At 39.8% G+C, this 25,011-nt stretch overlaps 2 protein-coding genes across 13 annotated transcripts in view; one reads left to right on the top strand and one right to left on the bottom strand.

Annotated features, from left to right (window-relative positions):
• BPTF (bromodomain PHD finger transcription factor) overlaps nt 1–17,366 on the top strand; it is a 116,456-nt gene extending 99,090 nt beyond the window's left edge. For 6 of the 12 annotated variants that reach the window (XM_061615557.1, XM_061615567.1, XM_061615564.1 and 3 more), the window contains 3 exons: nt 9,522–9,708; nt 15,218–15,279; nt 16,091–17,366. In XM_061615557.1, coding sequence (XP_061471541.1) covers nt 9,522–9,708; nt 15,218–15,278 — 248 coding nt within the window. In that variant the 3' untranslated portion in view covers nt 15,279; nt 16,091–17,366. Of the gene's footprint in view, nt 1–9,521; nt 9,709–10,759; nt 13,632–15,217; nt 15,280–16,090 lie in introns of those variants that run through there. The other 6 variants (XM_061615568.1, XM_061615561.1, XM_061615566.1 and 3 more) reach the window with 2 other exon arrangements.
• Nucleotides 15,593–25,011, bottom strand: part of C3H17orf58 (chromosome 3 C17orf58 homolog) — a 29,417-nt gene continuing 19,998 nt past the window's right edge. Inside the window, 2 exon segments of the mRNA XM_061613358.1 lie at nt 15,593–18,861; nt 19,706–19,897. Coding sequence (XP_061469342.1) covers nt 18,671–18,861; nt 19,706–19,897 — 383 coding nt within the window. The 3' untranslated portion in view covers nt 15,593–18,670.

The following is a 25,011-nucleotide window of genomic DNA, read 5'->3' as shown; positions in this document are numbered from 1 at the left end:
ATTAATTTTTTTACAATAATATTATAATAGAACACAAGGAAGCTAAAGCCATTTGTAGCAGCAGGATACAAAGTTAAAACACAAAAGCCTGGCAAAATGATAGTGTCTTGACCATTCACTACAAGAGGAGTCAACCAAACATTCTGTATAATGGAAATTTAAATTGTTTAACACCATTACTGAAGAAGCCCTGTTCATGCCCCAGCGAGTTATGCTTCTGAAGGCAAAGGGACAAGGAGCAAATCCTCTGGCGGCAATTGTAAAGGCCATCCAGATTCATGTGAGAGAAGAAGGCCTTTCAAATAGCCTATCCTGAGAACCTTAAAGTCTTCTAACAGAGGTCCTACGTTAAGAACATAAGAAGAGCTCTGCTAAGTCGGGCCAAAAACCCATCTGCTCCAGCATTCTGTTCTCACAGTGGCCAACCAGATGCCTCTGGGAAACTCATGAGCAGGACCTGAGTGCAATGGCACTGTCAAGCAGTCTTCTTCATTAAATAGATAAATTTATGTCTGTGCTTGACTGTGAACTTAGTGGCAGATTGTGCCCTAAATCAATAAGAAGTTCAGGCTAGGAGTGCCTTTTACCAGCTTGGGCTGGTAAGACAGCTGCAGCTGTTTCTGAACCGGGATAGCCTGACCACTGTTGTCCATGCACTGGTAACCTCCAGGCTGGATTACTGTAACATGCTCTATGTTGGACTGCCCTTCAGGATGGTCCGGAAGCTGCAGCTGATGCAAAATGCGGCGGCGAGACTGCTTACTGGGGCAGGGTATTGCCAACATGTCACCCCACTGCTGAAAGAAGTGCACTGGCTGCCCATTTGCTACTGGCCCAAGTTTAAGGTTCTACTCTTGTTGTACAAAGCCCTATACAGCTTGGGACCAGGATACCTGAAGGTCTTATCCCTTATATACTTAGTTGATCACTGTGCTCTGCAGGTGAGGGCCTCTGCAGGTACCATCTTATCAGGAGGGTCCCTTCCACACAACATAGGAAACAGACCTTGAGTGTGGGGGCACCTACCCTGTGAAATTCCCCCCCTTAAATATTAAACAGGCGCCATCTGTGTTACCTTTCAGCACCTATTGAAGAACTTCCTTTTTTCAACAAGCCTTTTAAGTAGAGACCTTATCCCAGCCTGCCTCTGGGCTTGAATTGCTTTTTAATATCATTTTAAACCTTTTTTTAAACAATATATTTTTAATCCTTTTTTTCCTAAAGATTTCTGGAAAGCTTTTTGAAAATGTTTTTAAAGATGCTTTGTTTTGATGTATTTTAAAGTCTGTTTTTATGATGCTTTAAAGTGTTTTTAGTGCTTTTGTTTGCTGCCCTGGGCTCCTGCTGGGAGGAAGGGCGGGATATAAATCAAATAATAAATAAATAAATAAATAAATAAATAAAATACAGTTCATGTACTAATCCTAAAACTAATTGAACAGCTATATTCTGAATTTAGAATAAATTTGTTCACGCATAAACGTATTTTAATTTGATTTCCTACTCAGAAAAAGGTTTCTTTGCCTCTCACTGGAGCCTCTTGAGGAAGATACCTTTCCTCTTTGAAAATATTTTTGCTGTTTGGTTGTATTTGTACCTCTGTTTCTTTGATGTCTTTGGTTTCAACCTTGCCTTTTTTGGCTTCTTCATTTGTTATACCTTCTAAGCCCTTACCCTATTTTTTATTCCTGGACTCTTATTTCCTTTTTTCCTATTAATACTCTAACACAAAACTGTGTTAGCTGTAGCCCTTGCTTAAAGTTTCTTGTTTTTTATAGCCTTGATCTCTCTTTATTGTCTTATTTTTTAAAAATTAACCAGTGTTCTTTCTATTCCTCCTGTACTTCTTTTTATTTCATTTTATTTATTTATTTATTGCATTTGTATATTGCCCCATAGCCGAAGCTGTCTGGGCGGTTTTCTCTCCAAGCCCGCTACTGGACTTTTCTTTTTGTTAAATCACTTTTTGAACCATTTCAACCTGGTTCAGCCCATCACTACTGAATCTGCTCTGACACCTTTCTTAATAGTTTGATAAGTGCTAAAATTGATGACCTTTGTAATGTATTCTATACATTATTGTTTAGATTTAGCCTCAATTTTCAATGTTAAGATAATTTATTTCTTCTTTACATAATCTAGATGCTTTTATGATGTTATGTCTTGGTTTTGTTCTTATATTTCAGGTTATTCTTTTTCTGTTACAATTTTACGCTGTTTAATTTTCAGTCTCATTCATTCATTCACTACTCATAACCTGTCCTTCATCTGTTCTGTACCAGGGTGGGCACAGAAGATAAAGTAAACCATACAGTAATCTTAGTAAAATAATTTTAATCTTGCTATGAGAATTAATTTATGCTATAATTGTCATTTTTACGCGGATCATCTACAACTTTATTCCTGTCTCATTCTTTCTTGACTTTTTCAGGTTTTCTGGCTGATCTCATTTATGTGAACATTTTTTTAAAAAACTGATCTCCTTGTCCTCCCATTATCTTCTGTTGTTCCTCTGTTTTGCATCTTTACTATTGCAGTGTTCTTCTTTCTGTTTCCCATCTTCAATCTTTCCCCCGTTTGCTCTGTTGTTGTGCTTCTCCCTTTAGTCACGTCACTTGCCAGCCTGTCTTTTCGTTTTATTGTAATTCTCCATTGTCTTCCTTTTGTTCAGTGTGTTGATTTTTTAACGCCTCCTTTTGATTTACAAGCGTTATGTTCTATTGTTACTTTTAATCTTCCTCTTCATACCATTTTTATTATCTATTACCTGTATTTACCCTTTCAGTTATCTTTCAGTTCCTTTTCTTTGGAATTGACTGACATCTGGACTATTCCATTGCTTTCTGTTTTTTAAAAAAGCACTTTTTAAATGTACTGGGCCTTTACATCATCTCCTCAGCCTTTGTCTGTCTGATAGTTAGATTGTGAATCGGTGGGAAGGATCTATCTTTTTAGCTCTTTTTCTGTTGTGCTTAGCTGTAGGAGCCTTTATAAATTATACATAGGAATATATTGCTTTTTACAAGTTAGCACTACACTTGAAGGCTTTAACATAGAAGGAATTTAGTTATACAATGAAATAAATAATTTCTCTTTGGATTTTTTTATTGTATGAGATGGTGAAAGATTTTTCTTGAAATAGCCATGGGTTGAATTCAGACTTTGTCTTCCATGCATGGAAAGGTTCCTTCCATCCATGAAGGTTTTTGATCCAGTGGAGGGATCCCCCTGGTGGCAAGTGGAGGGGGTGTTTTTGCTGATTCCCCCCCCCAAAAAAAAAATCCCAAGCAGTTCTTGCTGAAGATTGCAAGGAGATGTGGGAAATCAAATCAGTAAAATCTGCTGCTCCCTGCCTCTTTGCCAGCAAGATGATCCCTTGAGAGAACTCGGCTGATCAGGATATGCTCCCACTGGTGGGATCCAACCCTAAGGGGGTGGTATTCAATGCTAGTCTTACTTAGAGTAGATCCATTGGAGTTAATAGACATTGCTAACTTAGATTCATTAATTTCAGGGTCTAGTTTGAGTAAGACTTAGTTAAATACAAATCTGTGTTTCAAGATGCAATAAATAAATCTCACTAATTATACAGCCACAAGAGTGGCTGTATACTATAGCCAGCATGGGTTTTTCACATTCCGCAACGTTAAATTGAAAATACCCCCATGCCATTCTGGTGCTTCCCATAAGCTCATTTCAAAACAAAACTGTACAAATCTTATAGTCCTGAACTCGGAAACGCTTGCTTAACAACCTTCTAAATTTTCATGGCGATACACAAAACAGTCAGAGAGAATAGAAAGTTCAACATATAAAAAGAGAGAGAAAAAAACCCCAGAGCTCTTTTGGACTTTTTTCTGTCAGAGTTCTCATAATCTGTTGAAATTTATTAAAAACCAGCCATGTTCACAGAGTACCTGTAATCCTGTTACTGACCTTTCCCCATACTCTACTTTCATCTTCTGCAGTTTAAAAGTTAAAAAAAATGCCTGGCTGATTTTTAATTAATTTAAGAAATTTTGCATTGAACTGAATGATAAGGCTGAGCATGCTCAGTAAGAACCAACTGTCAGTGTTCTAAAACTCAGACTCACAGCCGCTGGGCTTGCCTAATCAGGAGGCCACACCCACACCAGACCTTTATTTCACTTTAGGCAGTCATGGCTTCCCCCAGAGAATCCTGGGATATGTAGTTTGTGAAGGGTGCTGAGAGTTGCTAGGAGATGCCTATTCCTCTGAAAGAGCTCCAGTGGCCAGAGTGGTTTAACAGTCAGCCCCTCTTCTGTGGATTGTAGCTCTGTGAGGGGAATAGGGCATCTCCTAGCACAGTGGTCCCCAACCTTTATGAGCATGGGACCCCCTTTATAAGCTGAAACCTTTTTGTGACCCCCTCCCCCCAGGGAGGCAGGCTGGCTGCCAGGAAGGAAGGGGGAAAGCAGCCTTTCTTTGCAGGCTTGCTTCTTTTTGCTTCACAAAAAGCCCTCTCCTCTCATTCTAAGTAAGGATGTTGTCAGTAGCGGCAGTGCAAGGAGACGGGAATCAGTGATAGTAATCCGCTCTTCTTCCTGGTAGCCCCACCCTCAGCCTCCTTTGGCATCTGCCTTGTATTTTATAGGCAGATGCCTGCCCTTAGTGCACCTGAAAGACACTCTGGCGCTTCAGCAAGAGGCCTCCCCTCTCGTTTGGAGCAAGGGGGAGGTGTCACCTGCAGCGCCAGTGGAAAGCAGACAGTGTTGAGGGAGTGAAGACTTTTTTAAAAAATTAATAAATAATTCATTTCTTTACTGTTCACGGCCCCCTCTGGATTACTTCGCGGGCCCCCTGGAGGTCCCGGCCCCCAGGTTGGGAACCACCGCCCTAGCACCTGTAAGCACCCTTCCCAAACTACACTTTCCAGAATTCTTTGGGGGAAGCCATGACTATCTAAGGTGAAACAAATTTTGCCTTGAACTCAATGATAGTGTTGGGCATGCTCAGTAAGAACCAACTGTCAGTGTTCTAAAAGCCCCACTCACGACTGCTGGGCTTGTCTAATCAGGGGGCCACACCCACACCAGACTTGGATTTCACATGAGAGAGTCATGGCTTCTACCAGAGAATCCTGGGATGTGTAGTGAAGGGTGCTGAGAGGAGACTCCGGTTCCACTGACAGAGCTCCAGTGATCAGACTGGTTTAACAATCAGCCACTCTGATTGAAGGTCTGTGAGGGGGAAAGGGCATCTCCTAGCAACTCTCAGCACCCTTCACTGACTACACTTCCCAGGATTCTTTGAGAGAAGCCATGACTGTCCAAAGTGAAATAAAGGTCTGCTGTGAATGTGGCCAGGGACAGCTTTGGTTTAAATTTGGGTGGGAAGCTACATGTGTCTGTTGTAGAATAAAAAGGTGGGGGAAATGCTGAAAAAGCAATGATACTGTTCACAGTGCTTTCCTTTTGAAAAGGAAAGGGTCTTCCCCTCTGCCAAATGCCCACCCACCCAAACTCCTCCCTCCTCCTCCTCCCCTCCTTGCCCCTCCTCCAGGTCAGTGTTGGACTACTACCTGGGAGACCAGGGTTCGAATCCTCACACAATCATGAAGCTCACTGGGTGACCTTGGGCTAGTCACTGCCTCTCAGCCTCAGAGGAAGACAATGATAAACCACCTCGGAATACCGCTTACCATGAAAACCCTATTCATAGGGTCGCCATAAGTCGGGATAGACTTAAAGGCAGTCAATTTTCATTTTCAAACATGATTGCACAGAAATAAATCCCATTGAACTCAAAAAGTATGCAAATGATCAAACCCACCCTCCCTCCTATTCTCTCCCTCTTGCCCCTTCCTTCCCCCTTCCTCCCCATCCCCTTCCCTCTCCTCCCCCTCCCATTCCTCCTGCCCATGGTCAGTTTTACCTATCTTAAGCATGATTGCATGGGAGTAAATGCCACTGAACTCTATAAGCATGCAAATGATCGAACTTGCCCTCCTCTCCCCCTTCCTTTGCCTCCCTCCAATATGCTCCTTCCCCCTCCTCCTCCCCTATGGTCAGTTTTACCTATCCTAACCATGATTACATAGAACTCAATAAGCATGCAAATGATCAGGCCTGCCTTTCTCCTCCTTCCCCTCTCCCTTTCTCCTCCTTCCCCTCTCCCTTTCTCCTCCTTCCCCTCTCCCTTCCCCTCCCTCCTTCCCCTCTCCCTTCCCCTCCCTCCTCCCCTCTTCCTTCTTCCTCCCCTGCCTACTCCAGCCCTCCCCCCCTGCCTCCCTCCCCGGTCAGTTTTACCTATCCTAAGCATGATTGCACGAGAGTAAATCCCACTGAACTCAAACATCCAAATGATCAAACTTGCCCTCCCCCTCCTGCCTGCTCCCCTCCCCCAACTCTCCATTGCCCTTCCTCCCCTCCCCCAACTCTCCATTGCCCTTCCTCCCCTCCCCCAACTCTCCATTGCCCTTCCTCCCCTCCCTCCTCCTCCCCTCCCCGTCTTTCCTCCTCCTCCCCTCCCCATCCCGTGCTCGGTGTCACCTATCCTAAGCATGATTGCACGAGAGTAAATCCCACTGAACTCAAACATGCAAATGATCAAACTTGCCCTCCCCCTCCTGCCTGCTCCCCTCCCCCAACTCTCCATTGCCCTTCCTCCCCTCCCTCCTCCTCCCCTCCCCGTCTTTCCTCCTCCTCCCCTCCCCATCCCGTGCTCAGTGTCACCTATCCTAAGCATGATTGCACGAGAGTAAATCCCACTGAACTCAAACATGCAAATGATCAAACTTGCCCTCCCCCTCCTGCCTGCTCCCCTCCCCCAACTCTCCATTGCCCTTCCTCCCCTCCCTCCTCCTCCCCTCCCCATCTTTCCTCCTCCTCCTCCCCTCCCCGTCTTTCCTCCTCCCCTCCCTGTCTTTCCTCCTCCTCCCCTCCCCATCCTGTGCTCAGTGTCCCCTATCCTAAGCATGATTGCAGGGTAGTAAATCCCACTGAACCCAATAAGCATGCAAATGATCAATCCATTGTCAGAAAATTTGCACAGGATCCCATTTCTTACCTCCCGGATTAAAAAGCACTTGAAAAAGCAGTTACCAAATTCTTCCAAGCTCCACAGGAAGTGGATTGGATTGTGAAAGACCAACCCAAATTGTGTTTGCATTTTGACATATTTGTAGGGCAGTCCAATATCTCAGGGAGGAGGTCAGGTCTCCTGCTCCCCTGGTGCATTCACTATAGCTGCCCAATTTCCCTGCTTTTTAAAGTTTGGTAGAAATATCTGTGGGCTATAGGTACGTTCTTAAACCGCAAGGTTTTTTGCCTATTGGTGAATAACAAACTTGAGTAGTTTGGGTGCCTATCAGTTTCGACATGAAATGGGGCCACCCTTTAGGAAGTAGTTGTCTGCATATTCAAGGGATGCCTTAAGTATGCAGAAGGAAGGGTGAATAGTTTCTCATGGGTTCTTTTGCATATGCTTCCAAAACAGTGGTGCAGATATGATTATTAAACCGTGTTAATTTTACAATTGATTATTACTTACTTTTGCTGTTGTTTCATTCTTACATTCAGGCCTTGCATATCTCTGTTGCACTGTAAAGTTTTTGCATGGTTTCTTTTTTAGCATATACAGGAAATGTATTAAAATTATCCCCTCATAGTCTTTCCCAATACCAGTAGCCATCACAGTTTCTGAGGTTAAGTATGGGAATATAGGAACTTGCACGCTGGACAGTGATGTTACTTTTCTTCTTTCCAGTATTGTTCTTTCTACTTCACTCTGCCTTGGCCTAGCCCTACCCTAACAAAATAGCAAAGAAAAAATGAAGTGCCCATGATTGTTAAGTCAAAGTCAGGTCTGATAGTTACTGGGCAGACTATATCAGCTTATTTTCATCTGGTGGTAATGAAATGCCCATGCTTGGTAGGGAGGATGTAAATATTCATATTTGAAAACTGATCACATTGGTTTAATTAATCATATAGAGGCCTTGTTTAGTTTAGTGATGACCTGTAGGGCTAAGATGCTTAGGTTTAAATTATTTATTATTAACCTGTTGTTGTTTTTTGAGAAAAACTTCATATTAACAGTTTTTAAAATACATTTAAAATCCTTTTTTTATGTGAGGTGTGTGAGGAGGAGATACTGTTCTTTAATCAGAACTATTATGAAATCTGAGATTTGTCTGTTTTCTACAGGCTATTTTCATCCTGGTGAGGAAAAAGAAAGTCTAGGGAGTGACCAACCTGTCACCCTTGCAGATATTAGTAGACAGCAACTGCCATCAGCCCACTTGAGCATGGCCAGTGATCAGGGATGATGGGAGATGTAGTTCAGCAGCATCTGGAGGGTCTTGGGTTAGCCATCCCTGGTGTAAAGAAAACCCAGAGTTGGGCAGACTGAGTGAGCTTGTTAATTAAGTCTATGGTTGAGAGTAATTGAGACATGAAAAGTTGTGGTGTTAGTTTGGTGGGAGGAAAGTAAACACAGAGGACAAGGGGAAGACAGAGTTGACCTGCTCAGGTCCCTAACAACTTATAGTTAGCAACCAAGGTGTAAAGCGGGGAGAATTAGGCTGCAGGGGGAGTAGATTTGGGGTTAAGTGACTTCTCTCCCTGCAAAATACAGGTATATTTCAGGAGGAAGAAAAGAAAAAAGGATACTTTTCATTTTCCCACTCTCTTGAATTACTGTCCTCCTCTACTATAAAGTAATGCAACAATTAGATATGGGGGTTGACAGTCAGAATCAAATCTGAGCCCTCTAGGGAAAGCTGGGGTGGGGTAGGAAGATGAAGAGAAGATATGTCTTTAACCCCCCCCCCCAAAAAAAAAAGAAGTGACAGGTTTTAATAGAAGAGGTTTGCATAGTTTGCGAGCGCAAGTCTATGTTGAGGGACAGTGTACGCTTTTAGATGCTAGAAAACACTGTATTTCCTGACTGCTTTATTATCAGTATTTTCACGTGACAAGAAGGCATATGTTTTCCTCTCTTCCTTTTGGCTGCTTTTACTTCATTCTCAGTTGTTATTACTGTGGCAGTTACAAAACTAGGTCCTTTAACAGTCTCTTCTTTGTGTGATTGTATGTATGGTTCAGTGACAACTAATTGATGCATTCAAACAGGGTTATTAATTGAAATGAGGAGGAGATTATTAAGCATGTTTGCATGCACTAACTACTTTGAGTAATAAAAAAATTAAGAAAGACAAAGCTGAAAATTAAGGATATAAAATCTGGGTTGTCTCCAGTTGGAATGTCAGGAAGCTTATTAAATTCACTGTAAACCTTTCATAATGGTTTTGTGAGACTGAGTTTTCAAAAATATGTATAATTGTAGCAAAGGATAACATGGCACATATCCCTCATGTGACCAGGGTGTGACTATACTGGATAAATAGCTCCACCCTTCTTCTCCAACTTGCTTCTTACTCCATGTTGATGTTACGTACTGTCCCAAAGCATTTCTTTTCTTAAATATTTTCATTGTATGCGATGCGTTATATGAGTTACTGACATCTCATTTTTGAATAACTTTTGTTTACTTTGAAGACCTTTCTACCATGGAGGAAAGAATACTGAAACGTTACTACAAAAAGGTGACCGAGTTTGTAGCCGACATGACCAAAATTTTTGATAACTGTCGTTACTACAATCCAAGTGACTCTCCTTTTTATCAGTGTGCTGAGGTTCTTGAATCATTCTTTGTACAGAAACTAAAAGGATTCAAAGCAAGCAGGTAAGTAGCCTTTTTCCTTTATGTGCATATCTGGCAGCATGGCATTCATTTTTATTTTTAAAAACTTATATAGTCAATCTTTTAATGGTCAGTTTTTTAATGTTTGCCAGTAAGATAAACCTCTAAAAGAGTGAATGTAGAATGATTGAACTACTAGCTTACAGTTTTCTCAATTTAAAAATGTGATCCTTATAAATAAAAGAAAAGTTTTGTTTACATTTAAAAATGTGTATAGTGTTTGTGTACATTATAATGAGGAAAGTGTAAAACTTGCATGTTGCTTTTGAATATTGGAGTGGCGGGCAATCCAAACCTGTTTGACAACTTACCTGGTTTGTGCCCCCAAAGGTCTTTCTAGCAGTCTAAGGCTGCAATCCAATGTATCCTTACCTGGGAGTAAGTCCCATTGAACCCAATGGAGTTGACTTCTGAGCACATGTGCTCAGAAGTAGGTCCCACTGAGTTCACTGGGACTTCCTTCCTGATAAAGGTACTTAGGTTTTCAGTTTAAATTACAAATCCAGCAGAACTGAGTACGGTTGAGTACTTTTCAGTTCAATGGGAGAGTTAAATATCTGCTTATAGTCTCTCCCACTAAACAAATGAGATTTAACTGTTCAAAGTTGATTTAATCATGCCCTTAGTGTTCCCCTAGTGAAAAAACTCCTGGTTCCTGAAGAATGATTCAGTGGACAGTGAGGGTCATTTTCAGTGATGCTGTATCTGCTCCAGCCCATCCCCAGAAAGGTCCTTGATGCTCTAAAGTTCAGTGGTGCAAAGGTTGAGAAAGTCTATTAGCATAGCAGCACAGCTTCACTGTTGCTCCCTGATGGTTACTGTACCCTGAAGATGCTCTTGCGTTTCCTTTGTAGTAGCTCTCCAACTAGGACAAAAGAAAGAATAGTAATGAAAGGGGAAAGCGGTAGTTGAGAGGACACTTTCAGATTGTCATTTTTTCCCGTTTCATCTTTATTTTGTTATCGGCACTTATTGTTTGGCTGCGATTCCCATTGCTGCTTTCATTTATACCACCCATGTTCTTTTTTTGCAGATTGTGATAACTTTAGTCTGACCTTTCTAACTGGAATCAGAACTGGATGTTTTGCTTATTTTTTCATTGTACCATGTCATTAAATCTCTTTTTTTTTTAAATCCATACTTGCTGTTTACTTTTAAGCTATGCTTTAATGTGGAAGCAGTTGTTTGCTAGCAGCTATGTTGGAAAATGAAATGATCAATTTTTTGAATACTATGTCAAAATGAAGTCCAATAACAGTAATGGAAGCTATGTAATACCAGTTATTTCTTTTAATAAAAACTTCCAAAAAAGAATTTGATGAATTCTAACAAAAATGTGATATTTTTAATTTACATTCTACCAATAAATATACATTTATCTAACCACTTCCCAAAGAAATGTAAATTGGGCACATATATGTACCTCCCTCTATTATGTGACCTTTCTGGATTTTTTGATATTTCAGTTGAACATCATATTTTTATACAGACCTGAACACTGTGTAGCTAAAGGTTACCTGTATATGGTGTTTGCCTACAAAAGATGATCAGGAACAGCAGCATGGCTGCCTTCCCAGCTGAGTGGCAGGCCCTTGGCATCCACTTAAAGCAGCTGAGATCTCTTAAATGAAGGGTGCTTAATTGTTCCCCTTTTCTGCATTCTGCAGGTCTCATAACAACAAACTGCAGTCTACAGCTTCTTAAAGTTCCACGTGTTGCCCTAACACAAACAGCAAGAATCTGGTTGTCTGAATTTTTTTTAATTGGAAAGCCAGAGGTTTTTAGTCAGGGCGTCCTGACAACTCTTGATGTAAACTGCATTTTTATCAGTCACATCACATTATATTCTTGGCTAATTTTGTCCAAAGGACAAAAGAATGAAATTCAGCAGCATCGTTTTCTTGTCAAGATCAGATTTTGCTATTGTGACAGAAACAGGAAAACGTTTTGTTAAAGGACAAGAAAGAAAACAAGCAAGAGAAAACAAGATACAGTAAAATGGGGTCAAGTTCTAACTCCATGGAAATGCCACATCTGTTCTTCAGTGAAGAAGCTGGTTTAAAGTCCACATAGAGAAGTTTTGACTGTATTTATTTATTGTTGCAAAAGGACGCTTTTTTATTGCTGCCTTCATTTGTCAGCTATTTTTTTTCTTATAAACTCCAGCCCTGGTTGTATGTAACCCATTCTGTATCTTACCATGGTTCCTGTAGGTAAAAGTACACAATGACCTCTAGATGTCTTTTCTTTCTATGAAAGGAGCTGCTATGTACACATGTGCACAAACAAACTGGGAATCAACAACAATGAGTTTATCGTTCATGGTAGATGAAAACAATTAAGCTTGCATAAAAGTTGGGCTAAGTGGTCATGGACTACAGACTTTGTTGCCTTGAATTATAACAGTACAATTTGTCTATTTACTCTGCTACGGACTGATATGAGTAAAATCTATTTGAAGGTATCTTGTTTGTAAACATTTGTCAGATTCTAATTTTTTTCTTTTTGTATTAAAAAATTCAAAATATGGATGTATATGAAACAAAATAAATGGAGATCATTGTTCTCTCCACAGATGTAGGTGTCCTTTGAATGTTCACTAACATGTTTGTGAGGTTTGTTCTGAAGTGTAACAATTCTAAGATAGTATGGAAGGGAAAAGTAGGAAGGGGAAAGAATGAACAAACCCTCAAGCATGATTCATTCTACTTATGTTTAATCAAATATAATAAAATTCTGCTGTGGTGCCACAACTTTTGCATTGATGATAAAGGAGTTGTGTGAGAATTATCATTGCCCATTGCTAAATGAGATAGTGTTGAGCAAATGATTGTGTAGGGATAAATAATGGTCTCAAAGCTGTATTAAATTTTTGTGGCTTCTCTACTAGGAAAGATATGTTAAAAAGCTAAAAGGAGCCAACAGAAAGAGAGGTTTTACCGTTTTTTAAATTGCTCTCCAGCCAATCACGTCTGCTGCTGATGACAGTTTTATATGTATATTATAAACCAGCAGAAGTTCTTGGTCGCTCAACACCTGTGTTAACTAGATATTGCACTAATTCACAATTTTGCCCTTCTGTGATCTGGAATTTATCTGACTATGGATAAGCTTTCCTTGGGTTTAACTTCACCCTGCTATGCAAGAACCTTTTCTGTTACTTTCTTAGACATTACTATCAACCGCAGTTTTCTTACTAAGTACAGGCTCAGGTGTACAGATACATTGGGGTCAATTTTCTCTACAAAAGCTTACGCTTTTGTATATAGATGCTGTCATTTTAACCAATGTGAAATCAAAAGGAAGTTAATTGTTAATTGTGAGAAGAGCATCCATTTATGCTTCTTAGAAAATAGGAAAAAAGTATTTGTGTTTTAGGCTATGTTGTCTTAGGACTTTTTACAAAAATATGCTACATATTGTATGCATTATGTTTATAAAAGAAGGAACATTTTCATCCTTAATCCTACAGATATAGTCTCTTCACAATATTTCTGTATTATTCGTACATATGACTGACATTGAAAAAAACATGTTGAGAAATGAACTTTCTTACTTTGTAGGCAATAGAGCACTGTTTTTAACAAATTGTGACAAACTGAAGAATAACTTTTTTGTACATAATAACACATTTCATCTTAGACAAATAAAGTAATGTTGTTGGACATCCAATTTGGTGGAATTCCTAATGAAACATCAGTTGTTTAAAATAACATATGTAGCACTTGACATTGCCATACTGTGCAGTAATTCTTGGGAATTTTTCATATAAATAATTATGAAATGAGGAAAATGCTACTTTCATACACTTTTTACCAAGCTTCATCATTTTTCCTACTGCTTTGTAATATATGAAGACAATTCTTAGCTGTAACTACTATGGTAATTTTTAGTTTTTTTGAAAAAGTTTTATTTATGAGCCAGTGTAATGTGTGTACATTTTAAATACCACTTCTGTAAAAGGAATAAAGAAAATTATACTTTACTCAGTTTTTTAAATGAAACCATGTGCAGAATAATTGATTTATTTCCTGACATCTTAATGCATTATTAAAACACAAGAATGTTCACTTACTGAACCATGCCTCTAATGTGGGTATTAAGTATAAGCCAACTGAGGTCACTTTTTAATCACAGCTCCTCGGTCAAATTGAAGGATTTGGTGTTCCATGTCTAAAGCGTTCAAAAGCTTCTCATTAGTTGCTTTGTTTTATGATGGCTTAGGGCCTACTTATGGAGCCTCAAATTGGAATGGTATCGTATTGAACAGCTGCAGAATATTTGTACCACTGGGCAAAACGCAACATTTAGTGGATTTTTATAAATGTTCATTGTAAGGCATGACCGTATGACAGTGCTCTTTTAAACATTTCTATAAATGTTTTTTAAATTGCACGGTCAACCTTTTTTTTCCTCAGTGATGGTAGTAAATGGTTACAGTTTGAAGGATTGGCTGCAATCAGATGTAACACTAAATTACTAATATTTTAGTAATGCGAGAATAAGCCTAGTCTCCCCCAGGCACACACCCTTCCTCTTTCCACATGGCTGAGAGCAGGAGTTTAGAAGCTTCTTCTTGTTTTAGTTAACTATGGTTTCCCATATTGTCCAAACTGAGAATCAGTGTTTAACATAATCTATTATTAATTTCAACAAACCAGTTTCCTAAACCATTGTTTGAAGTTGGCTTGCTTTGAAGCTAAGTGTATTTAGTGTTAAACCATGATCCCTGGGTTGGGCAACACAGAAAACCATGGTTCACTTAAAACCTCAGCTATGGGGGAGAAGAGACCAGGAGGAGGTTAGGCTTGTTTAGTGCTAAACCATGGTGTAGCATTGCATCTGAAGGCAGCTATTTTGTTACATTTAGTAGTGCACTACTTACTTTTGATTTCACATAAACAGCAATTCCAAATTTTATTTTACTGTGAAGTAGTTCTCGGTGATTGAAGAATGCTCCTCTTGATAAATATGACAAAGTCTTATTAATAACACTTTGTGGGTTTATTCAAATAATTACTGTGTTGCAAATTTTGGATAGAATATCAGCTCCTTTTCACCGTACAACATTTTCTTAATACAAGGTCCCCCAGCAGGTAGAAGTTACTACATATGGAAGAACATATTGTGTAAACACACCCAAAATGAACTAGTTATTGTGGGAACAACAACCCAATCTAGATACCCCTGGGAGGAAAAGGGCAAGTGCAAGTACAGCTAGTATTGTCCTTTTCACAAAGAGAAAAAACTTAAAACTGAAATACAAACAGCATTTTCAAATATTTATTGTATGACAATACGCTAAAAAAATTAAGCTGCTATATTGCATCATAGTTTTTTAGACATTAATCTGTACTAGTAGACAAATTAATCTGACTGTACACTGCTAGGTAGCTGATACAATTACATGTGAAAAACTCCTCTCCAGAGAAAATTACAGATGTTGATATGTACAGAGCTGTCACTCCTTTCTTTTTCTGACTCATAACAGGAATCAGGAAGCAAAAATGGAGAGGAATTTACCTGGTCATGCCATATTACGCAAAACTTGAGGCAAGTATTTTCAAAACTTGTTGGGAAGAAGCATGTTTGGAATCTCTGGTGCTTTTACAAGTTTGCATAGCAGAATATTGTAATCAGGATTCTTTGAGTTGAATTTGTTTTTTAAAAAAGTCCAAACACCATTTATTTATTTATTTATTTATTTATTTATTTATTATACTTGTATACCGCATAGCAGAAACACTCTGGGTGGTTTACAGTAACTAAAAACAAATACAATTTAAGACACATCTTTTAAAACACAATTTAAAACACAATTTAAAATTTTAAAACAATATAAAACACATGCTAAAATGCCAATTATCACAAGACACAAGAAAAAAAGGCTGGGTTCACAAACTAATGTGTTTTTGTTGTCTTTACCACCAATTATGTGGCAAGTCTGCTTTTGCCATTCTTCAGTATATATAGCATTGTCATGTGAGTGTGTGAACATTAAGAAAATGTACATGTGTCTTAAACGTGTTTACTTAAAAAAATATCCTACAGAATTCACTGAGATGTCTTAGTATATAAAGGATTGTACTGAGCACTTAGTTAGCAGGAAACTCACAGTTCAAATATCTCAATCATGAAGTCACGAGGCTTTAGGAAAGCTATGATCAGCCATACCACACACATCTCTCTCACACCTGTATACATGATCCACAGCAAGCCTCTGGCTTGTGCACTTCCTTTTCACTAGTGAGAGGAAATTAGAAACTTCCATTCAAAATTTTCCATATTTGCACATAAAAGGGGGAGCACATAAAGCTTGCCATGGCTTCTGCACATAACACCATGCTATGGTTTATCATTACAGCTGAACTGGATCACTGTATGTGAAGCACTCTGAATACTCTACAGCCTATATAAGTACTACGTATTGAGTTGGAACAAATCATTCTAGACTCCCTGATTTTGATTAATTCCATTTTCCTTGTGTGCCTGCCCTCCTTGGAATTAGAAGAACCTCATGGCATCTGGCACATCAGGCTCCAGTGGGAAATGAAGGCAGAAAAACACAGAAAATCAAGAGCCAGCCAAGCTATTGTTATTAACCATTGTTACTGTTGCAGACACTGACTGGTAATATGGGATATTCTTAAAATAAAAGCATGAAGCCCCATTAAATTGGACTAAATAATGAGGCAAGTTTTAGCTTTGGACAAGAAAAAATGTCATGGAAGTAGAATGAGTGGATCAAACAAAGGAACAGATCACCAAGATCAGCAAAGCAATTGAGAATCTCTGGAACCTCATTTTTATTAGTTTATTTCTAATACAGATACATTAATAGTTGCTTTATTGATACACCATAGTCAAAACAGGTAATCGTCTTTTCTACAAAGCAAATTTTAAAACCACACTGGTGCTATCCTTTCTGCTTGTAATGGAAAAATCTGGTATCACAGACATTTAGATTTGAGTTAATTATAGAAAATAGTGTAAAGAACTAATGGGAAGAATTCTATGCAGGCCGCCCTGCCCCCCACCCCCCGTCCTTCCTCTGGTCTGGGCTGTTGCCAGGACGTTTCATTTTGACAAAATAAAATGCCTTCATTCAAGATACCTTGGAAAAAATTCAGCTCTGACATATTGAATGTAAGTGCCATTTCCCCACACAGTCTAAACCAACTACTTTCCTTCCATTAACAAAATGCATTAACCTGTTAGAAAATCATGACAGATCTAACATTTCAGAATGTTTGCCAGTATAGGGTTGCATTTCTCATAGGTGATTCCAGCCAGAGCTCAGTTTTTAAAAAAACTGCAATGCCAGAGAGTGCTGATGAAATCCTCCATTCCCTTTCTACCTCTCATCAAGGAAACTATTTTTCTCTAATTGATTTGAGCTGAAGAGGTATATTTTTTTTCAATACATGCATATATGCCCTGTTACTAGAACTGGCCATTCTTACACAATACTGCTTTCTTCTAATAGTAACTACATCTTGGAGATGTTACCATCATATAGAATGCACACCTAGTTCTCACCAAATCAACTCTCAATGTTTTCTCACAATATTTGTATATGAAGTAATTGCATTTAAGACATCAATAATTAAACTGGCCAATAAGTAAATAACTATTTGCATGCTTGCATATTATTTCTATATGCCTAATTTCTTTGTACATTTGCCGGGGGAGGGGGATGGTTAACAAGATTTGCTTACTTTTTTAATTGAGAGCTGCAGTATTCACACATTTTTCTGCTTAGCCTATGGTAATTAAATTTGAAATTGAGGGTAAATATGACTGCTTAAGCTTTGTGTCTGAAGAAACCCCAGGTTCCCACCATAAATTGCTTCTGTAAACAAGCAAAAAGGAAGTCAAATAATGACATGCCAAGATCCTACCTTCTACCAGCAATTTCTGTCAATTTCCCCTCGTTCTAGGCCCTTGTGCCTCAAGCCATTCTGGATAGTCCATCAACCCTGGTGAATGAGGGATGTCCAAAGTACTACATGTGGGAAGGTGGAAAACCCAATTTCATAAGCAAACTTTGTTAGTTAAAATCCGATGTATTTTTGGTTCTTAATCACATGCTTTTCTGATAGTTCCAAATAATGTATTATATTTCAAAATTTGAACCCTACCCCAATTCATACTAACCTGTTGGCTCCTCATAGAAACACATATATGTCAGCAAGTAGTGTCAGTGTTTGATTTTCAGTTTGAGCTGCTTCTGTAGATTGCTTGCATTTTCTGTCTTTAATTGCAGAGCTTGGATAATGACAAATCACAGTTCTGTTCAGGCAAAGTACCTAGGAAGCAATCTTTTTCTAAAGCTAATTGGAATCTTTGGATGTCTAAATTTGATTTGGTTTTAAGAACTGGGAATTAAATTATTCAAGACCAGAACCTGGAAGATGGTGGGTAAGAAGCAAACGTGTATATCTTAAATTTTGTTCTTTTCACATTAATTTTTCCATATGTATTCAGCTAGAACTGTTTTCCCATGTTGATTTTCACCTGTAAAAATTTGCCAACAAGCTGGGAAAAAATCAATTTTAATGAAACACATGATCCTCTCAAGGAATATAGCTAAAGACAGGCAGAGATACTGCTATAAAAGTACACTGCAAACTTGAAACAGAGTAGGTGACTGACAAAGCTTGTGTAAAGTTGCTAACAAATTCCAGACTGCAAGCTCTGTATTTTATGATGCAAACTGAATTATTGTGGCTTGTTTTAGCATCGGCTGGTAAATTATTGAAGCCAATGAAAGCTCATGCCTCAATAACCTGGTTAGTCATTAGGGTGCCACACAACATCCCTCCCCCTTTAAGCAAGACCTAGAACCTGTTTCCAGAGAGTGGGGAAAGCAGGGGTTGCTTTTCTTCCAGTAACAGCTCCGAACCTGCTGCAGTCCCAGAGGAGCTGTGGCTGTGTTGCTGCATCATCCACATTTGGTGTGAGCTGCCCGTTGAATTTTCTGGTGCCGCCTTCTGTTGAACCTTTTCATGTAGCTATTGCCCCTCCAAAGCAGCCCATCTCCTGGCCTCAAGTGCCCTCTGATGTGCTCTTGCAGCGCTGCTGGTAGTTGCCTTCTCCTGTGGTAGATCTGACCCATTACAATGTATCTGGTTCCTGCAAAATAACAAGTGCCAAGCATCATACGGACTTAAATACTGTGATGTGTGGCAACGAAATAAGTGCAGGGCACCGTTCTGTGTGCTTTCCAAGAGCTAAAGCTCTTGGTAGCTTGAGTTTTGCTATAGCATTTTACAGTTGACTTTGGGTATAAGCCTTATGCCTGAGAGGATGATATCACTAACAAAGGCCTGCAATCTAATTCACATAGGAGTAAGTCCGATTGTACCCAGTGGAGCATATTTCTGAGTAGACATGGATTGCAGCCTAAGTTTTTGGTAAAGTTTGGGCTTCCTCTGCAACTCTGGCAGTGGGATCCCATATAAACGGCTCTTTCATTTATCTAACCACTCCAGACCATGTTACAAAATGGTGTTAGCTGCATAATTGCTGGGGCTAGTGGACCAATTTCCCTTCATTACACAATTCCATCTGCCACCTTTATATGCAGCAAGCTCTGTTTGATTAACATGAGAAGAGTTGGGGAAACAGACACCTCTTTCTTTTTAGCCTTTTGGTATAAAATCTTGAATGGCTTTTGAATGTTGTGACAGAACTGTTATGTAAGTCAGTGGCAGAGCATCTGCTGTGCATGCAAAAGGCCCCAGGTTCAGTCCCTGGCATCTCTAGCTAGGGCAGGGAGGAAAACCTGTCTGAAACTCTGGAGAGCTGCTGCCATTCACTGTAGACAAGACTGAGCTGGATGGACTCCGTATAAGGCTGGTTCCCGTATTCCTTTAAAGGAACTAGGGTAGCTTTCTTTAGCAAAAATTAACCCAGAGGTCCCTCCCCCCACCCAGGCAACTTGGGCAAAGAGGAGAAACAGGCTTTGGCCCTTTACCAAGTGTGAAGTCTGGACAGGGTTTACTGCAGTTCAAGGCATCCACAACGAGCATGTGAACTTGTAAGAAGAAGCCATCAGGAGTGAGGTACAGGCGATTCATCTTGTACAGTCCATTACTGTTCACCAACAGTGTCACCAAACATGTTCCTTTATGTATCCTGATGACATCATGAACAATCCCATTCACAACTTTAAAAAAAGAGAAGGAGGGAATTTATATCTGGCATTGGGTTGCTAGTACTAATTTTGCAGAGATTTGAATCTTTATAGCTGCTTGTCAACATCATTAATTTATTAATTGCCTCCTACAATTGTCTCAAGGTGGTGTATAATAAAAACAGCAAAAAAGTTAAAAATACGCAAGACAGCAGATTTAAAACAAAACAAAATTGTCACCCATTGCAAAGACCCATTCATCCAGCTGGGAAAGCCTGTCGGAACAAAAATGTCCTCTATTGTTTCCAGAAAGTGCAGATAGTGGGCGCCTGTTGTATATCTTGGCAGGAATGCTATCCCACAGAACAGGAGCAGCCACACTGAAAGCCCTGCTCTGAGTTACTGTGGAGTGGGCTTCTGATTGCAGGAGAAATTTTCCTGTAGACCACAGTGACCTACTGGGTATATAAGAGATAAGGTAGTCTCAAGTAGCTTGGTCCTAAGGTGTATAAGGCCATATATGTTAGTACTAAAACCTTGAACTTGGCCCAGAAGCAGATTGGTGGTTAGTGCAAATCCCACAAGCAAGGTGTTACATGCTGGTGGTAATTTTCCCCCACAAGCAACGTAGTCACTGCATTCTGCACTACCTGCAGCCTTTGGACCAACCTCAAGGGTATCCCTATATAGAAGTGTGTTGCACTAACCCAACCATGAAGTTACCAATGCATGAATAACTGTGTTCAAGCTACCCTCCTCCAGGAACGGCCATAGTTATATTACTGACCAAAGTTGGTAAAAGGAACTTCTAGCCACCAAGGATGCCTGTCCTTCGACTGACAGAGCTGAAACCAGGACTACCCCAAAACTGTGCACCTGCTCCTTCAGGGAGAGTACAACACCATCCAGGGCAGGCAACTTACCAGACGCAACCCAAGAACCACTCACTCAGAGAGCCTCCATCTTGCTAGGATTCAGACTCAGTTTATTAGCCCTCATCCAGCCCACCACTACATCCAGACACCAGTCCAGGGCCTTCTCAGCCATTGCCAATTCAGATGTTACTGAGAAATATAGTTGGGTATCAACTTACTGATGACACCTTGTTCTAAAACTTGTAATGACTGCTTCAAATGACTTACTATAGATATGAAATAGTATTAGAGACAATATAGTGGCACTCCATAGCTCAAGAGCCAGTGAATATACATTCATAATGTAGTGTTCACAATGATTAGAAATACTCCCCAAAATTAAAGTGCCATGGGTAAAACTAATAAAAACAGTAAAATTTACAATAATTTACATTGTTTAATTAATCAGCTACTGAATAAACAAATTCAAGAGAATTCACAGTATAATATGAGGCTGATCTGAAAACAAACATGTTTTTTAAATAAAGGAATACCTGAGGGTAACTATATCACAACCTGATAAGCTGGAAAGTTGCCATCTTTGAAAACCACAAATTAAATGGATCAGGGGATCCCAAACTGCGGTCTATGGACCACCAGTGGTCCATGAGCTTCATTCAGATGGTCCACAGCATGTCCTCCACATTCAATATTCATATTAATGTTTAATTGTATTTTATTGCTGCATGTATTACTGTATTTTATTGTATTGAATTCGATGGAATGCAAATTGTAATACAATAAAATACAATACAAAAAAGAAGCAATTAAAATACAATTCACTAAGAGGCAAAAAAAAAAACCTTGCGGTTTAAGAACATTACCTAAAGCCAACAGATATTTCTATCAAACTTTAAAAATCAGGGAAATTGAGCAGCCATAGTGAACACACCAGGGAAGCAGGAGACCTGAGATACTGTACTGCCCTACAAATGTGTCAAAATGCAAACATAATTTGGGTTGATCTTTCACAGTCCAATCCACTTCTTATGTAGCTTGGAAGAATTTGGTAATGTGCCTCTGAGCATATGGTGAGTGGTGGCAACACCTGCAGTCAGGACTGCATCTCCAAAGATGGAGAATAACATTTTTTGTATGCTTGTTGGTGGTGTTCTTACTTTGTTTTTTTCCTGTGTTACTACTTTTTCTACAGAGCATCTAACCTAGAAAATTATATTTCTCTCATTATTCATCCTAGAAATCTGTGTCAATTTTATTTTTATTAATTTCAAAGTTTTTTTATTGGTCAATGTCATATGATGGTGAAGATAGGCTTTTGTGTTTCAAGCTGGAGGTTATATTCTATTTCTATTTTGGGTACATTAACAGTTGAATCTAAAACTGCAGTTTGATGTAAAATCAGACTGATTGCAATATGTTGCTACTTAAGCAATGACTCTAGCTATTGGAAAAAACAAACTTGCCCGCCCAGAATGCATGTTTTCAGCCTGCTATGCTTAAACCACTCTACTTAAGGAAAGGTGGACAAGGTCAATTAAAAACATAGAGCACACCAAGAATTTTGAAAGAATGTATTTCACCTCCCACTGTTGTATTTTTTGCAAACTGAGACACTCTTCATGTCCATTGGAAACTATTCTGCAGAATAGTCAGTGTCATTATTCCACAATTGTTTTTGGAGTTTTAAAGTGTTTTAAAGTGTTCCAGTACTCCACATATTCACAGAAACAGAAGCAAAAGAAGATGATTTACTATAGGAAACTTCACTAAAATTGCAAAGGAAATCAAACATATTAAAAGTGACTATCTGAACTATATCAACTGTCTTACTATTGTTGCTTCCTTCCTGCTAAAACAAGATCAGAGTAGTGCATGTCTTGTTTCCGTTATTTTGGCTGACTGCAGGTGTTGCCACCACTCACCATATGTTCAGAGACACGTTATCAAATCCTTCCAAGCTACACAGGAAATGGATTGGACTGTGAAAGAGCAACCCAAATTGTGTTTGCATTTTGACAAATTTGTAGGGCAGTACAATATGTCAGAGAGGAGGTCAGGTCTCCGGCTCCCCTGGTGCATTTAGTATAGCTGCCCAATTTTCCTGCTTTTTAAAGTTTGATAGAAATATCTTGTGGCTAAAGGTACGTACTTGAACCGCAAGGGGTTTTTTTTGCCTATTACTGAATTTCTCTGCTTTGTAATCTGGAAGGTAAGAAGTGGGATCCTATGCAAGTTTGCTGAGAATGGATTGATCATTTGCATGCTTATTGAGTTCTATCGGATTTTGTCCCCTGCAATCATGCTTAGGATAGGTGAAACTGAGCACGGGATGGGGAGGAGAGGAGGAGGAAAGATGGGGAGGGGAGGAGGAGGGAGGGGAGGAAAGACAGAGGAGAGTTGGGGGAGGGGAGCAGGCAGGAGGGGGAGGGCAAGTTTGATCATTTGCATGTTTGAGTTCAGTGGGATTTACTCCCATGTAATCATGCTTAAGATAGGTGAAAGTGACCATGGAGGAGGGGGAGGGGGAAGGAGGGGATTGGAAGGGGATGGAGGAGGGGCAAAGGAAGGGAGAAGGGAGGGGCAAGAGGGAGGGGATAGGAGGGGAGGGCAGGTTTGATCATTTGAGTGCTTTTTAAGTTATGTGGGATTTACCCCTATACAATCATGCTTAGGATAGGTGAAACTGACTAGAGGACGGGCAGAGATTGGGTGGGTGGGCACTGGACAGAGGGGAAGCCCCTTTCCTTTCCAAAAGGAAAACATTGTGAACAGTATCATTCTTTTTCAGGCTTTCCCCCACCTTTTTATTCTACAGCAGGCACATGTCTCCCACCCAAATTTAAACCAAAGCTGTCCCTGGCCACATCCACAGCAGACCTTTATTTCACTTTAGACAGTCATGGCTTCTCCCAAAGAATCTTGGGAAGTGTAGTTAGTGAAGGGTGCTGAGAGTTGCTAGGAGATGTCCTGATTCCCTCACAGAGCTTCAGTCAGAGTGGCTGACTGCTTTTTTTTTGTTTGATCGATTTTAAAAAGATTATACCATCTTGTAAAGTTGTTTACTAAAGCTAGTCTGTCTGTCCAAGCAGTGTGTTGTAGAATAACCTCCCTAAAGCTGGCTTTGTTAGAAGGATCTTGTAACGTTTTACTATCAATATGATAAAGTTGGCAGATTTTCATAAGTTGGGCGGACCAGAATTTATCCGACCATGCGTTTGTTGCGCTTATTTTTAATGTTTGGCGTGAGGGGGATTGCTTATCCGCCTTCCAGAAATTTATCAGGGCTAAGTGAATCATTGCTCTAACTGGTGGAATCCCAGTTTCGGCCCGAATTAACGCCGCTGGAGTAGATGAAGGGAGGAGCAGAATTTTTTTTAGAAAATTGTTTTGAACTGTCTCTAAATGATAGAGTGATGGGTTTTCCCATCCCCATATTGGGGCTCCATATTGCATCATCGATACAACTTTGCTTTGGAATATTTTTAAAGCCGGAGAGACTAAATTGCCCCCATCTGAACAGTAGAAATTCAAGATGGTTCCACTAACTCTGAGTGCGGCCAGTTTAGTGTGTTCAATATGCTTTCTCCAGGAAAGGGAATCAGTAAAGAATATGCCAAGATATTTAAAACTCCGGCACTGCTCAATTGGATGTCCGTTTATTAACCATTTATATAATGGTGGCCTTTTGCCAAAAACCATAATTTTAGTTTTGGCACAATTTATTTGTAGATTTTTGGTATTACAGTAAGATGAGAGCTTTGCCAGAGCTCTTCTAAGTCCATTACGAGTTATTGATAACTGACTGTTAAACCACTCTGGCCACTGGAGCTCTGTCAGGGGAATAGGAGTCTCCTCTCAGCACCCTTCACAAATTTGGGTTGGTCTTTCACAGTCCAATCCACTTCCTGTGTAGCTTGGAAGAATTTGGAAACCACTCTGGCCGCTGAAGCTCTGTCAGGGGAATAGGAGTCTCCTATTTCCTTCCAGTGGCCAGAGTGGTTCAGCAGTCAGCCTTTCTTCTGGGGATTGTAGCTCTGTGAAGGGAATAGGGCCTCTCCTAGCAACTCTCAGCACCCTTCACAAACTACACTTCCCAAGATTCTCTGGGGAAAGCCAGGACTGCCTAAAGTGGAATCAGTGTCTGGCCTGGGTGTGGGCCCCTGATTAGCCAAGCCAAACAGCTGTGAGTCTCGCTTTTAGAACACTGACAGATGGTTCTTACTGAGCGTGCCTGGGCTTATCATTGACTCCAATGCTAAATTTCCTAATTAA

This window comes from Rhineura floridana, chromosome 3, assembly GCF_030035675.1.
Source record: "Rhineura floridana isolate rRhiFlo1 chromosome 3, rRhiFlo1.hap2, whole genome shotgun sequence".
In the NCBI taxonomy this organism is placed as follows: Eukaryota; Metazoa; Chordata; class Lepidosauria; order Squamata; family Rhineuridae; genus Rhineura; species Rhineura floridana.
This window is presented reverse-complemented; position numbering and strand designations above follow the sequence as displayed.